At 42.7% G+C, this 14125-nt stretch overlaps 3 protein-coding genes across 9 annotated transcripts in view; all 3 read left to right on the top strand.

Annotated features, from left to right (window-relative positions):
• Positions 1-2618, top strand: spic (Spi-C transcription factor (Spi-1/PU.1 related)). Of its 2 annotated transcripts, none has more exons than XM_068716770.1 (5): positions 1-76; positions 232-319; positions 537-661; positions 773-878; positions 963-2618. In XM_068716770.1, exons 1-5 carry the CDS (start codon positions 38-40, stop codon positions 1442-1444), a joined length of 840 nt encoding a protein of 279 aa, XP_068572871.1. In that variant the 5' UTR covers positions 1-37; the 3' UTR covers positions 1445-2618. The 2 variants fall into 2 exon arrangements, with proteins under 2 accessions (XP_068572871.1, XP_068572872.1); XM_068716771.1 differs by having other exon boundaries at positions 776-878.
• A 381-nt stretch (positions 2619-2999) lies between these two features.
• Positions 3000-4753, top strand: spi2 (Spi-2 proto-oncogene). The gene is made up of 5 exons (XM_068716824.1): positions 3000-3142; positions 3245-3329; positions 3412-3512; positions 3620-3758; positions 4076-4753. Exons 1-5 carry the CDS (start codon positions 3140-3142, stop codon positions 4369-4371), a joined length of 624 nt encoding a protein of 207 aa, XP_068572925.1. The 5' UTR covers positions 3000-3139; the 3' UTR covers positions 4372-4753.
• A 1838-nt stretch (positions 4754-6591) lies between these two features.
• The window catches only part of mybpc1 (myosin binding protein C1), a 32153-nt gene continuing 24619 nt past the window's right edge, over positions 6592-14125 (top strand). For 3 of the 6 annotated variants that reach the window (XM_068717339.1, XM_068717341.1, XM_068717340.1), the window contains exons 1-4: positions 6592-6856; positions 10866-10892; positions 12541-12612; positions 13783-13998. In XM_068717339.1, coding sequence (XP_068573440.1) covers positions 6835-6856; positions 10866-10892; positions 12541-12612; positions 13783-13998 — 337 coding nt within the window. In that variant the 5' untranslated portion in view covers positions 6592-6834. The remainder of the gene's footprint in view (positions 6857-10865; positions 10893-12540; positions 12613-13782; positions 13999-14125) is intronic. The other 3 variants (XM_068717342.1, XM_068717343.1, XM_068717345.1) reach the window with 2 other exon arrangements.

Raw genomic sequence — 14125 nt, forward strand, 5'->3', positions numbered from 1 at the left:
CTGCAGTAGTGCATCAGTGTTCATCTATTAGGACAGAATGGTCTCAACTGAGGGCAACGCTCTGACTTACAAGATGGTGAGTTGTGAAGATGCTGCACACATTTTCATTACAGTTATTTTGAAGAATTAGTCTCGTGGAGTTTCATCATTTCGTGCTGTTAATTCTTGTAGAATTCAAAAGGAAAAAAACAGATTTTTGTGGGTGAAATTAAGGTTTTCTATCTATTTTAGACCTCTTTGGACAACGACATCAACCAACACTTCCAGGATGCGATCGATGTGATTCAACAGCATTCAAGCAATTCATATTACGATTCAGGTACAGTAAAAATCTCTAAATACAAAAATACTTGACCATGACTATCAGACTTCTGCGATATGTATTTCATACTTATTCATCTTTCAATACTTTATTTTATGCTGGAAAATCGACAATCTTCCTCTCTAATTATCTAAAAAAAAAGCCTTTTCAATTTCTTTAATTAATTAATTTACGTATATCTGGAGAGAATGAAAACTGACTTTGTTCATTTCAGAGTACACGTATTATGAAACTCTGGGTAGCCAGCAGCAATCGTCATTGCATTGTCAGATCTCCTGCTGCCTCGTCACACACCCGTCTGATGTGCCAGCTCCAGCATGTGACTGGAATGACACGGCTGTAAGTGGAGCCAAATAAATCTGCATTTGTGTATTTTGAAAATCATGGGAACAGTTATAGAAAGAAGTTTTTATTTTAATTGTAAATTTCATTAGAATGTTTGTCTTTCAGCAGCATTCTTGGCCTCAGGTCATCCCTGATGCCTCCTTGTGTCACTCTGTGCAAAATGAGTCACCCCATTTCTACTCAACCTTACCTCCACAGAGGAACAGCAAAGGTAATCAGGTTACGGTTTTCAGTAGGAAACTTTATAGCAATTCTCTGTTTGTGACTGAAACAACGATCAAATCAATCTCCTCAGGTCGCAAGAAGCTCAGACTTTATGAGTACCTCCACGAGGCTCTGAATGACCCAAACATGGGCGACTCAATCCAGTGGACAGACAACGGCAGTGGCACCTTTCACTTCATCTCCAAGAACAAGGAGAAGCTGGCTGAGTGCTGGGGCCAACGCAAGGGCAACCGCAAGACCATGACCTATCAGAAGATGGCAAGAGCTCTGAGAAACTACAGCCGCACCGGTGAGATCATCAAAGTGCGCCGTAAACTCACTTACCAGTTCAATCCGGACATCCTGCACAGGCTCGGCTCTGCACATGTGTCCATGCAGCCGCACTGCCGCCCTGCACAAGAGGAGGACCACACCCGGCAGCAGAGCCCGGCTGACCAGAGCTACTGCAGCTCTGCAGCGGCGGACTGGCACAGCTGGTACGGACACTACCAGCTGCAGGAAGACTATGACCTGGCCTCCAGCTTCACTTCACACAGCACACCCAAACTCTGAGCTGGAGGACGGTTTTAAACACAGAGGGGGGAATCCCTTAAAAGTTTGAAAAGGTTTACAAGGACTTCAATTGTTTGACTCTCAAACCTTCTGGGGCCACATTCAGTCCCTGCATGTTATCACAAGTGGGACTATAAATATCACTCTTTTCAGTTTAAGGTGTTTAAATAAAAGCCACACAAATCTCACTAAAAATCTAAAATGTTAATGGAATTTAAGATATTTTTGTAAACATATTTAGTAAACAACATACTTACATTTGCCTTGCAGCTAATGCCAGTATATGTTTTAACAGATAGTGTAGAGTCGACTTAACAGGTTGACCACACCTGTCAGCACACCTGCATTTAATAAAGCACTAATTAAGAGTCTTAACAGGAGGTTTTCAGAGAGTGGGTCCATATTCATTAAATGTAATTATATGTCATCATTTCACTATTTGGGTCACAAAAGTGACAATATCTACGGATTCATTCTTTCACATGTATAACTGTAAATTAATTGTAAATACTTTTAAACTACAAAATATGAATAAGAATATGCTAAGTTCATCAATGAAATTGGTTTCTAGATTTAAATGATAATGCCCAATTTATAACTTATAACAATGACAATTTAGACATCTTTAATTGACAAAGTGCAGTTACATTTGACATGCAGCTGACACATAATAACGTATATTGTGGACTTACTGGTTGACCTTTCCAGTCAGCACGCTTATATTTAATAAAGCACTAACAGAGATACATACGCCACATAAAGGGTAGGATCTTTGAGTCTGAAGAAATAAATGTTATTGTACATAGAAAAAAATAAGTTTTAGGTTTCAGGTGTTAAGAAATAAAAGGTACACGGTTAGGATTTTTATTTTATTTTCTTGCAAATGGTCCTCATTGTTTATGTAAACACATTGTTTTGACTCTATGCTGTGTACAAGACAGTGGGAAAAATGCTTATAAAGATTATTTTATAACACTAATAACAATTTAAATGTCATAGTCTACAGCTCCTGTTGTTACAACAAGCACCCAGTAATAACCATTATGTGTGATGACATGTAAATCTTAATAACTTTCTTGATTAAACGTATGTTTTGTATACTTATTATATTTATTGTGTATTAAAAAATATAATTATTAATTTCTGTATTAAATTTTTTTCAGAATTTGTTGGAGTCTGTTGAATACAATCAATAAATCGATCTGTGTACTCTCACTTGTGTTTCTCACTGACTTGATAACAACAGACGCTCTCGTCTTTTGTCATAAGAAGAGAAAACACTGGCATTATCACCATGTTGAAAGATTGCAATATTGTGAAATATTGCAACAAGCACACGACAAAATCTGAAATTAAGAAACATCCTGTGAGGAAAAATATGGCACCAAGTGTGTTTTTCCTGAAAAGAGAGTATTGTGCGCCTCTAGGCCAGGTCTTATCTGCTTCAGCGGGGAGGATGTGGTCAGTGCTGGGAGGCTTTGTTGATGGGTTGACTGGTGCTGGTGTCGGGGGCTTTGCGGGATGGTGGTCATTGTTCCTGTGAGGCTTGGGTAGAAAACGTCTGGTGTAATTCAGAAAGCCCCGTCCTGTGGGGGATATAAAAAGAGTCCAGGCACTTGAGTGTCTCAAAGTCAGTTTTGTGAAATTCTCCCAAACTGCAAGGACTGTACTGCATCACGTTCAGCCTCATCGGTCATGGTAAAGAGCAGACTCGTTGAAAAGGATGACATTCGAATTTACTCAAAAAATATCCGCAGTATAGTATTCAAGGCTGATTTTGTAATTATTTATCTTTATCAGAATTCTTTCCAGGAGACTCAATCTGATTTGGAGGTGATCTTAGAGTTCCTAGAGGAGTACTACAGACAACACACTGGAGGAAATGGTAAGAGGAAAGAATGGGAAATTAAACCACATTACAGGCGAATGTGTTCTCAGTCTCTGAGCATTTGTTTTGCTCTTTACAGTGGACAAGATGTACTGCACTGCAGTTGAGCCTGTAGATGAAAGAAGTGCACCTGTGGACAAAGGATATTGCGAGCAGTGCTGGACATGCAGTGAGCCAACTGTAGGCATTAAAATGTTTGTTTTTCCCACACAAGACACTTGTATACCACGTCTAGTCGAATGTGCACAAATAACCTAGCCTTTAAAGCTGTGTTTCCTTCATCAAAGAACGTCAAACCTGCACTTCAGCCTTTGCTGGCACACGATGCCCCACCAGCCCTGAACACAACAACAACATTGTCTGAGTGTGGGTCACTGCCAAACTTTGTATCAACAAGACAACCAACCAAACACACAGCTGGGAGTGGTGAGTTCTCCTTTTTTGGGTCACTGGATACTGTTATCACCCTTGTTGCTAGTAGCCTGGGGAAAACAATACCAAGAGAGCAAATAAGAGACTTTCCCTTTACCGTAAAGAAAACAATGGAGCTTAGCTTGACTTAGCTTAATAACTTTTTTACATCAGATAACCGCGATTACAGCTTAACCCTTTCCACTGAATGTCATCCCATCAGTGAAGAGATTTTCTGGGAATTGCATTTAAGGAAATGATTAACTGTAACCAGCATCAACTGTTATGGAGAGGCCCAGCTGCTGTGATATTCCCGTAATCCCTCCTTTCAGGTGGAAAGGTGCGCCTTTTTCACTTTCTGTTTGAGGTGTTGGAGGATCCGAACATGGCCCACTGTGTGTCCTGGGTGCCAGCAGCCGCCGGCGTCTTCCGCTTTTCCTCCACGAACAAGGACAAGGTGGCGGCACTGTGGGGGCAAAGAAAGGGCAACAAGAGGCCCATGACCTACCAGAAGATGTCCCGCGCCCTCAGGAACTACGCCCGGTCCGGAGAGATCTTCAAGGTGAAGAAGAAGCTCACCTACCAGTTCAGCCGAGAGACTCTGATGCTACTGCAGAAGTGTCAATGAGGAGATTTGTAAAGTGGACTAGATTTTCGTTTGTAGTTCATATCATGACATATAAAACTCTGAATGTGTTCTTCATTTTTTTTTTTTACTCTTTTTTTTTTTTTACTTTACTTTTTTTAGAAACTTAACCTTTCAACACTGTCTGTGATAAATTAACGAGTCAGTTTTCTTGAAGTTAGTACATTGAGTTTGTGGTGTAAATAATTAAAAACATTTTATAAATATTAAAATGTTGTCATCATTTTATTGTATTCTTTTAAATTCTTTTAAGGACAATGAACATTGCAGCAGATATAGTTAAAGCTAATTTCTCCGTGGAGGTTGACAGAGTAAAAGATAAGTTGTGGAGAATTAAAACACTGAGCTTTGAAATCAGACACGATAAACGTCAATATTACAAATAGAGGAAAAGTTATCATGAAAAAGTCAGCAGTAATTTCCCAACCAGACACGTTTTTTAAATGCGGGCCAACAAAACCAGTAACATAACCTTAAAGAAGATGTTCCCCATTGACTCTGAACATTTCTGCAATTACTAGAATACCATCTCTCCCATGAGACAAAATGAGTCATGCAGCAGCCTCATGTGCCTCTTCACCTGTTGACAAGTGTGTTTTCCTTTACGTAATAGCTTTTACTGGCTGTTGGGAACCAGAGGGTGTCAGTGTCGTCCACCTCAAAGCCTCTCAGCCTCTTCTCTTTCCTTTCCCCGCGTGGTGTGACCTCATGGCTAAATCGCCCCTGTGATGTGAACCTTCGGCCATCCCGGGCAATACCAAATGTTTTTTTTGCTGTTTGTAGCGGACCCACATGACACTTTCCCTAAGCCCAGTATTTACTGCTGGAGCCCACGGTGGGTTATAAATGGGCTAACTGAGCTATGGGTGTCTGTTACCAAGAAAGGCCACATACTTTGAACTGAATCGTGAAAACAGTCATTTAAGGACAGTTCTTAATTGAAAGCTTCCACATCACTTGATATGTGTCGGCTTGCAGTATGGATAGAATGTTGAAGTGAAGCCAATTTGAGACAATAGAAGCTGCATTCCTATGTGCGCAGACAGTATCTATACCCCCTAAAATAGAGCTGTGCCCCGTCTTGACTGTCCTGTCGGGTTGTCTGAGGAATTAATTTTGCATGTTTTAAGTGCACTTCCATGTTGAGATCATTAACATGCTCAAGTGGTGATGATATTGTTAGATTCTCTGAAGGGGCTCGTTGCTTCTACATGTAGAGAAGCTCCAGCACCGGGCTTTCCGTGGCTCGTAAATCCGTCAGCTTTCAGTCTTGTTGTTTAATCTCTGCGACCTTTGATCAGAGACCACACCTGATTTATCACTTGTGCTTGACGTGCTGAATAGATTAATTAGGACCAAAGCAGCCACATCAGTGACATAATTCACAGTGAAAACCTCTTTTCATGTCAGATACACATGTCAAATGTCAAGGCGGTCTAAGAATAGGACGTATTACCGCCGCCCATGGCATCTCCCCAGTATTTATTTGCCAGTTCGGAAAGCCTGCTGTTCTTACGCCTGGATTAAACTGATACCAGCAGCATCAAGTCGCTGCATGCCATCTCAAACTTTTCTTTTGTAATATAGCCACAGATTCTCTGGATATGTTGCATATCATCTGGGATTGATGGAGAGTATTACATTGGCCTCAGACCTGCATATGACAATGACAACACCTCTCTCTTTATATATCCCACCTCCTGATTTCATAGTCTCCTCCCCCCTTCACATACTGCTATAGTGCATTAAGGATACTCACCTCTGATGCCCCGATGACAGCCCTCACCCTGATCCTGGGGTGGAAATATGAAAGTAATGATAACACATCTAGTCTTAAATGAATACTTTGAGTGGAGACACCCAACTCTCAAAAAGTCAAACTGTTCCTTTAAGTCAAACAGGCCAGTTATGAAAATCTGTACTCTGCAGAACTCTTAATATTTGAAAATGAAGTCGTTGCATTGCTTCAACTACGAAACTAATATATTGAACTTTAATCGAATAAGCTTGTACAAAGTAAAATGCATAATTTGGATCTCACATAAACTTCACATTTACTTCTTCTCATCTAAAAAGCTGGCACAGCAGCCGGGACCCCCAGTCGGGGATACTGATGCAGCAACCACTACAGAGAGGAGGAGCATGCCACCTCTCTATATAAGGCCTGAAAGCCTGTCCCTCCTGGATCTGTCACTGGTCCTCTTCTCCTCCCCCACTGAGATTTCCAAACCGTATCCCAGTGCACTCCTCATCTCCCATCACTCTGGTCCGAGGGCTCCCAGAGCTTTCTTCTTCTTCTACCGTTATCTCTCTCCCTCCTGGACGAGAGGGCTACCGCGCCTTACCTGGCCTCCTGTAGAGTCGCATTACTCTGAAGGCACCTACCGACATACCTGCACCTTTTGACTCCTTAACGCTTTTTATTTTCTTGGGACACGGCTCAAGATGCCAGAGCCCACAAAGAAAGGTAGGAGTTGTTGCCTCCAGCATGTGACAGCCAAAATCCATAATAAGCCTACTGCAGGTTTTAATTAATGTGACAGCAAAAATAAGTATTTTTTGTTATTTTTTATGATTGGCTTGCTGTATTTATATCTATTATTATTGTTTGAGGGAAGTTAGGCGACTCCATCACTTTATGGCTCGCCTGCCAGCTTGTTCATAGGAATCTTCGAAGTGACTTTGACGGCGGTATTGTGTTACTAATGCATGCATGTTTCTACTGTCGCGGGGAACAAGAGAAGATTTGAGGTTTATGAGCAGATACTATTGTCGCCTGGGGTGGGCATAGTGCATTGCTCTGTGTGATCCAGATGGAGAAAGACACGATGATGAAGCGCAGCGTAGGAATGTCGATGAGCGCCGAGCCTGACACGAGCAAAGACCTGTGAGGGATGATGCAACTGGAGCGAGGGCCTGGCTGTATGAGGATAAATAATAACCTAATTGTGTTTGTCTTTGTGATGATTGATGGGAGCCGACCCGTCAGACCTGCCCCCTGCCCGGTATTCGACTCCTTATTCACCCACACACAGCATCCCGTGCCCTCTTCTCCACACCACAACGTCACTCATCTGTACCATCATGTCCATCAACATTCCCTTTAAATCCCCTCTTGTCCGTCATTACGATATGGTATTACTCCCACCCTCCCCATCAGCTCTTTTGGGGGTCCGCCGTCGACCCAGACATGCCCATGTAGAGGGAATGTGACATTTTGTTTGGATCTTTGGAAGCCTTCCTGATGAGAGACGATACAAGTTTTTAATAAACTTGTTATCCTCCAGGGGACCGTTGATCTGTCTGTGGTTGTTCCTGACACCTCGGGCATGATTTGCACATAGACACTAAGTCTTGAAGGAGGGATTAATTCTCTGTTGCTCTTTCTTAAGTTTCTACCTTTGTTTTTACCATGTTTAAGTTTTTCTTTATCAGAACCAACAGTCTATGGATAGAGGGTGGCGTATTCAGTATAGATTATAAAACCCTTTGAGGAAAATCTGGGATGTTGTGCTATATGAATTAAATTGGCTTGAACATTCTGCCTTTTGGACAGTGGGCATTGCACTTTCAAGATTGGGTTCAAGGCCGCTCTTTTACTTTCATTGACACATTTGGGGAGATTACACCTTTTAACAGCTGCAAACTCCAGAATCCCATTTCTCACATCTAAATCTTATCCTGATCTCTTGGTGGGGCAAGAAAGAGTAGACGTTCCCCAAAGCCAGAGGAAACCAAGATCCTGAAATGATGTGAAGCTCAGCTTGACCTTCATCTAGATGCTCCATTGCATTGTGGACAGTTGCCCTTACAGTGTTCTACCACAGCCATAAACATCCTTGATCCCCTCAGAGACAAAGCTGAGGGGAAATAGAGGCAGCAGATTCCAGTCGGCCACAAACACTACCCATAAATAGCTGCATAGCCAAGAGCAGCAGATAAATGAGAGTAGAAAAGTATTGTTCTCTAAATGAGTCTGAACAGCTGAAGAGGAGAAGGCCAGCGCTGTTGTTTTAGACACCCCACTCTCAAGCCTTTAAAAAGTCCAAACCAGAGATGACGGACTGGCTGAGTCGCCCGCAGATCTCTCGGGACCTGGATTCTTGTCCCTGGAATAGTCCAGAATGAGCACACTTTTAATCCCCATCCCTTGTTCCCTGCCATCTCCCCTTCACAGCCACCAAAACCCCTCCTCTCCTCTTCCTGTGCCACACACCAAAACAGACATCTCCCTGCTGCCCTCAGTTCAGGTGGGATCGCTCAGAGGTCAGACACCTCCCCAATAAACCTCTGACCCTGTGCCCAGAGGCCTTACAGCGCTGTCCTCGGCTGCCACTCAGTTTAGGGTTTCAGTCGTGAACAAGCCCTTGTCTTCACCCCATTATATTTACTGTCCCTGAAGTTCATCACTCTCCCTGGGCTCTGTCTTCTGACAACGTGCTTTGTGTTACCGAATACCACCTCATAAATCAAACCCTTGGTAAGATACAGGGGAAAAAGCCTGTCAACAGCTAATTGCCGCTCCAAGTACAATGCTCATCTCCCCTCAGACTCTTAAAGTCTCATGGAAGCTCCTCTTGTCTTACCAGAGTTAAAATAAACCCCACAACCACAGCAAGGGTCAACAGTATAATTAATGTCAGTGTATTAAATCAATAAAGGTCATTATTTGGAAGAATGAAGCTGCCGACAGTTTGGCTCACATCGGAGTCTGTATGAGCCCTTCTGTCTGCACGCCAGCAGGGGCAACAGCTGAAAATACCTGCAGCCCTGTCAGCTGCACTGGGAGTCCTCAGAGGTGAAACAAAACCTTTCTCCACTCTCATTATCCCAATGTAGATGAGACAGAGAGCGAGGCTCATTCTCGGGTGTGTGATGTGACCCTGCAGGATTGTGGCCCACTGGCCAGCGATGCATTGTTTTGAAGTGAGGTAGGGAGAGCGGCTAATTTTGACGAGGAATGCCGAGAGGGAATCGTTACAATTGGAGGGATATCAGAAGCTAAGAAGCGATGGGAGCAAAATAGCTGTTAAAAATGGTGCATAGTCAGTGGACATACATGGACCTAGGGTTGCAGTATTCATAGACCGGGTGCAAACAGCTGCAAGTGAGAAACTGAGACTGTCTATGAAGGATTCTCTAAAGTTTAAGATTCTCAAAGAATATATTCAAGTCTGAGTGTTTTGGATGGGCTACGTAAAAGGACGGTATTGTTTACAGCTTTTGGGGGGAGTAAGTGGGACACTTAATGTCAAGAAAAATGGGTTTGATTATGGAAATTTCATTCCTCTCTATTTTTTTAAAAGATCTTTATGGCTGCAAATACAAAGAAAATTACCAAACGCTGGCTCGAATACCCCTCATACAGCTTTTCATTGACACCAAAAACTATTTGCGCTCCATGGGAAAATATTCATACCCTTTAACTAAAGAAAGACAAGGTTGAAAAAAATCTCTTTTAGGAAACTGACACTGATTAAGGGTATTTTTTACCCATATTTTTGTTTTAATATCAAAGGGATACTAAATCCTGTGAGACTTCTCTCGTTTACACAACCGCGCACTGAGCTCATTTAGGTTAGGTTTTGATTTATAGTTATTGGATTTTACCTGAAGACTAAACACATTTGGCGTACATGAGCAGGCCGCAATTGCTGGGTCAGGACCCTTGATGTCACTTTCTTACACACTGGGTAGCGTGTCAAAGTGTCAAACGATGACGCTCCACTGTGGGCGCTCTGAACATAAGTAACATAAGTTTGGAAAACAGGTAACTTCAAATTAACTCAACAATGCCTTGGGACATGAACACCAGCCTCAATTCCCAGAGTTGTTTTTTTTTTTACCATCCAATAATGACGCAGATGGGTTTACACAGCAGTTACCTGAAAGCCTGGTGTGTCTCATACAGACGCTACAGAGTGCCTTGTGCGTCGACATCAGACGCCGAGGGGGCGTGACAAAGCGTCGGTATTTGACGCCATGTGAATGAGAACAAGCTGGTACTAGAGAACCTCTGATGGCTCTGTGCTCCACTAACCCACTAATAACAAAGGGACGTTCATTTTAGCCCCGTCATTGCATGCCAAGCATGTATGGATGCTTTGATGTGTTGAGGCCTCGCATTGAGTCCTGTTGCGGGTTTTGAATGTCGTATTCAAACATGTTTCTGTCGCTACCGCCCCACCACCACCACCACCACCATTAGTTTCATAAGTGTAGACGAGGCAGAGGGCAGACAAATGGTGTGTCATGTGGGCCTCTTTCATAATCAGTTAAGACAACATGGTGTCTAAGCATAAGGAGCCAATCATCCAGGAGGAGGAGGAGGATTCGGGTGGTGGTCAATGGATATCAATAAAATCAGTCAATGTGCACAAACGGAAAGACATTCCTGAGTGATTAAGACATGCAGAGACATGTTGTTATCATGTCTGACAGTGATGTGTTTCGTTTTTACTTTCTTTTTCTTTTAGATGAGACGCCAAACGGCCAGCCAGAAGGTGAGTGAACCGCGATAGACATCTAACGTCCCCCTGTCACCTCACAGTGTAGCAGATTGTAGTTGCACAAAGTACAGTATGCACAACAACACACATATAGTCATCAAAAGAAGGGTAGATTGCACAGGTGAAAGAAAGACAAAGTGAAGGAACCCAAGAGAATACCTCTGTACACGTCAAACACCAACCTTTGTCCTCGCCAAGATGTTCCGGCACTGAGCCCACACACACGTAACATAATATTCGAAGCTCTGAAATTGGCTTGAATGTGCAAACACGGTCACATCGGAGTGTAAATGTGCAGCCAATAGTCGGCAGTATGGACGTGCTGCTGTGCTCCAGAGCGATCTGTGGCGACGACCAAGCTGTCAGTATCTCTGACATTCCTCCCGCCGGCCTGCTGATCCCTCTCTGTTGAGTCAGCTGCCGCTCCCGCCGCCCCATGTGAGCAAGGTGCCGGCATGCAACTGGCTTTCTGCCGCCGCTGAGGTTTTGACCTTGGAGCAGCAGCATCTTGAGGCTCCAACACAGTCGGGAGGGGTTCAGCGTACATAAAAATGTTCCCGGGTTAATTCAGGATTCGTCAGATAATAATTTCTCAGAGTTATTTAAGATTGTCAGTCAGATCTTGATAGGCACTGGCTCATGATTTCCAGTGTCATATTTGGCAAGTAACTTAAAATGTTTTATCAATTGCTCAATTCATTACATATTACTTGTTGAACAATTAACAAATGAATCAACATCAAGTATTGAGTTAAACGACTCATTATATCACCTTCGTTACTCAGTCAACAAAACCAAAAATAGGTGAATCCTGAACGAAGGCAAACCTGCGGCTAATGCTAGCAAGCCAGCTAAAAAGACACCAAGCAAACATGTCCACGATCAGATCAAACTGATTATATTCCTCCATCAAACTCCTGTGAAGGAGAACAAGCTGACCCGAGCGTCACTGGGATTAGTAACTGTGACGTCGTCCTTTACGTTACATGTGACTGAAGAAATCACACGGCTGTAACACTGAGTTCAATAATATAGTATTGACAACCACAGGTCACAACATGTGTAACAACACATGAACATATAAATGTCGGGTTTATGTGCATTTCATGATCCAATGACGTCTTTTTCGTCATAGATTATGAAAACAGTTATAAAATGCATATAAATACTGCCTGATGATGCGTGACACTTCCAGTGGGTGTTGTGGTGATGCTACAACACTCACTGCCTACACCATAAGGCCTCTGAAGCAAAACCACCACAACACCTCGATGGAGGTATAAAGTATGATTCTGCCTAAGTAACGTTTTTTTAATGTGCATTTCAATTGTGAACCTCATTGACGTTTGTATAATCCTATAATCCTGACATATTAACAGCACATTTTTTTTATATTTATAAGCAGGAAAATAGTCTTAGAGGTTTTTTTTTCCCCTGTGTTGTTTTAAATGTGAGAATGGTGAAGCAAAAATATGATTTATTGCGATAACGTATGAATGACTACGTGCAGGCGGGTTGCGTGTTTTTATGTGTGTCTGTTTTGGTGCGTATGTTTGACTGAGAGAGGCATTGCAGATGCTGAAGCTTTTGTGCTTATAAAAAGCAGCTGTTCCATCCACCACTATATTTGTCACATGCTCAGAAAGTGTTGCCCCAGACAGTAACGGTGCCCTGCCCCTACCTGAGATTTCCCTGGAGATTTCTCCTCCCCCAGGTGGGTAAACCCTGACGCCCCCTTCACTTCCCCCCCCCAGAGTTCTCTTGCACATCACATTCACTTCATGTGTTTCTTTTGGTGTGTGCGATCACGTTTTTCTTTTCTCAAAATAATTCACTCTGAGAGGCCTGAAACTGCACTTTTCTTGTGTAGGTATGATTGCTCAACACACTGTATGTTTACACAATACGTTATTTAGGTTAGCTTAGCTGTCAGAGCACCACCGCACTCGCTGTGCACATATCCACGAGCCTGCACTGCTCTACCTGCATTTGTCTTGACGCTTGGTGCTGACAGTATCTCGTGCTGTGGCTGTCTTTGTGTTGGTGCAACTGTGTGACATACTGAGTCATCGACAAAGGAGGGAGGGAGGGATTGGGGAAATTGGGTTTTACTGACTCTGGTGCCTCTATAAAGGCCAGCTAACTAAATATAATACAAGCAATCAGATCCTTACATACTGTATGAGTCAGTAAATCACTCCTTCCTTGATCACTTTACAGTATAAGATATGCAATGACCAGATAGTTGCTCCACTGGTGCAACTGATTATAGCATGAGACACGATGGCCATATTTGTGCTTTATATATATTTATATTTATATATATATATATATATATATTGGACAATATGAATTGATTTAGTTGAATTTGAATGATCAATTTGGGTTGTTCTTTTAGCCATATTAGCAGCATGGCTCTATGGGAGGCAATGTCAGTCCACCATTTTGGTCCAGACTGAAATATCTCAACAACTATTGGATGGATTTCCATGAAATGTTGTGCAGACATTCATTGTGCAAAGAGAATGAATCCTGCTGACTTTGAGAATTCATCTGATCTTTCCTCTTGTGCCACTATAAGGTCAAAATTTAGATTTGTCAAATTTTTTGTTTCTGACCATTCATACCAATGGTTTTACATCAGGGTGCTAATTAGCAAACGATACCATGCTAGCATGGGAAATTAAGACGGTGCACATGCAAAACATACCAGCTGAACGTTAGCGTCTACTTTCATTACTCAAATGTCACCAATTAATATAGTGGCTATCTGGTCATTAGCTATTTATACCCATCTTGTTTGAGCAAGCATTACTTTGCAAGGCTACCCGGTTGTTGTGCCCGATGCTTGCTGCTCCAGCTTGGCGCTTTGTCTGCTGTACAGAAGCAGTAGCAGAGGAGAAAGAGCCAGTAGAGACTGATGGGAAGAAACCAGAGGCCACAGAGCCTGAGCCTTTACAGGCTGTGGTGGCTCAGGAGCCGAGCCCCACCGAGAATGGCTCAAACCAACCACAGCCTGGTGGGGTCGGGGTAAAAGAGCAAACAGAGTCCGGTAACTCTACTGTAAAAGAAGAGGGCCCTTGCTCCCCCCCACCAAATGGTAAGTATGACTTTTAAAGTTGAATGATTCCCATTTCTCTCTCCAATGCATGGTTTACCCTCCAGCTCTTTCACTTAAAATGCAAACAAGTCCTGAAAGTCCAACTAGTCCTTTCAGTTGCACACTA

This window comes from Cebidichthys violaceus, unplaced genomic scaffold (assembly GCF_023349555.1).
Source record: "Cebidichthys violaceus isolate CVI_PGR_0920_01 unplaced genomic scaffold, fCebVio1.0.p SCAF_21, whole genome shotgun sequence".
In the NCBI taxonomy this organism is placed as follows: domain Eukaryota; kingdom Metazoa; phylum Chordata; class Actinopteri; order Perciformes; family Stichaeidae; genus Cebidichthys; species Cebidichthys violaceus.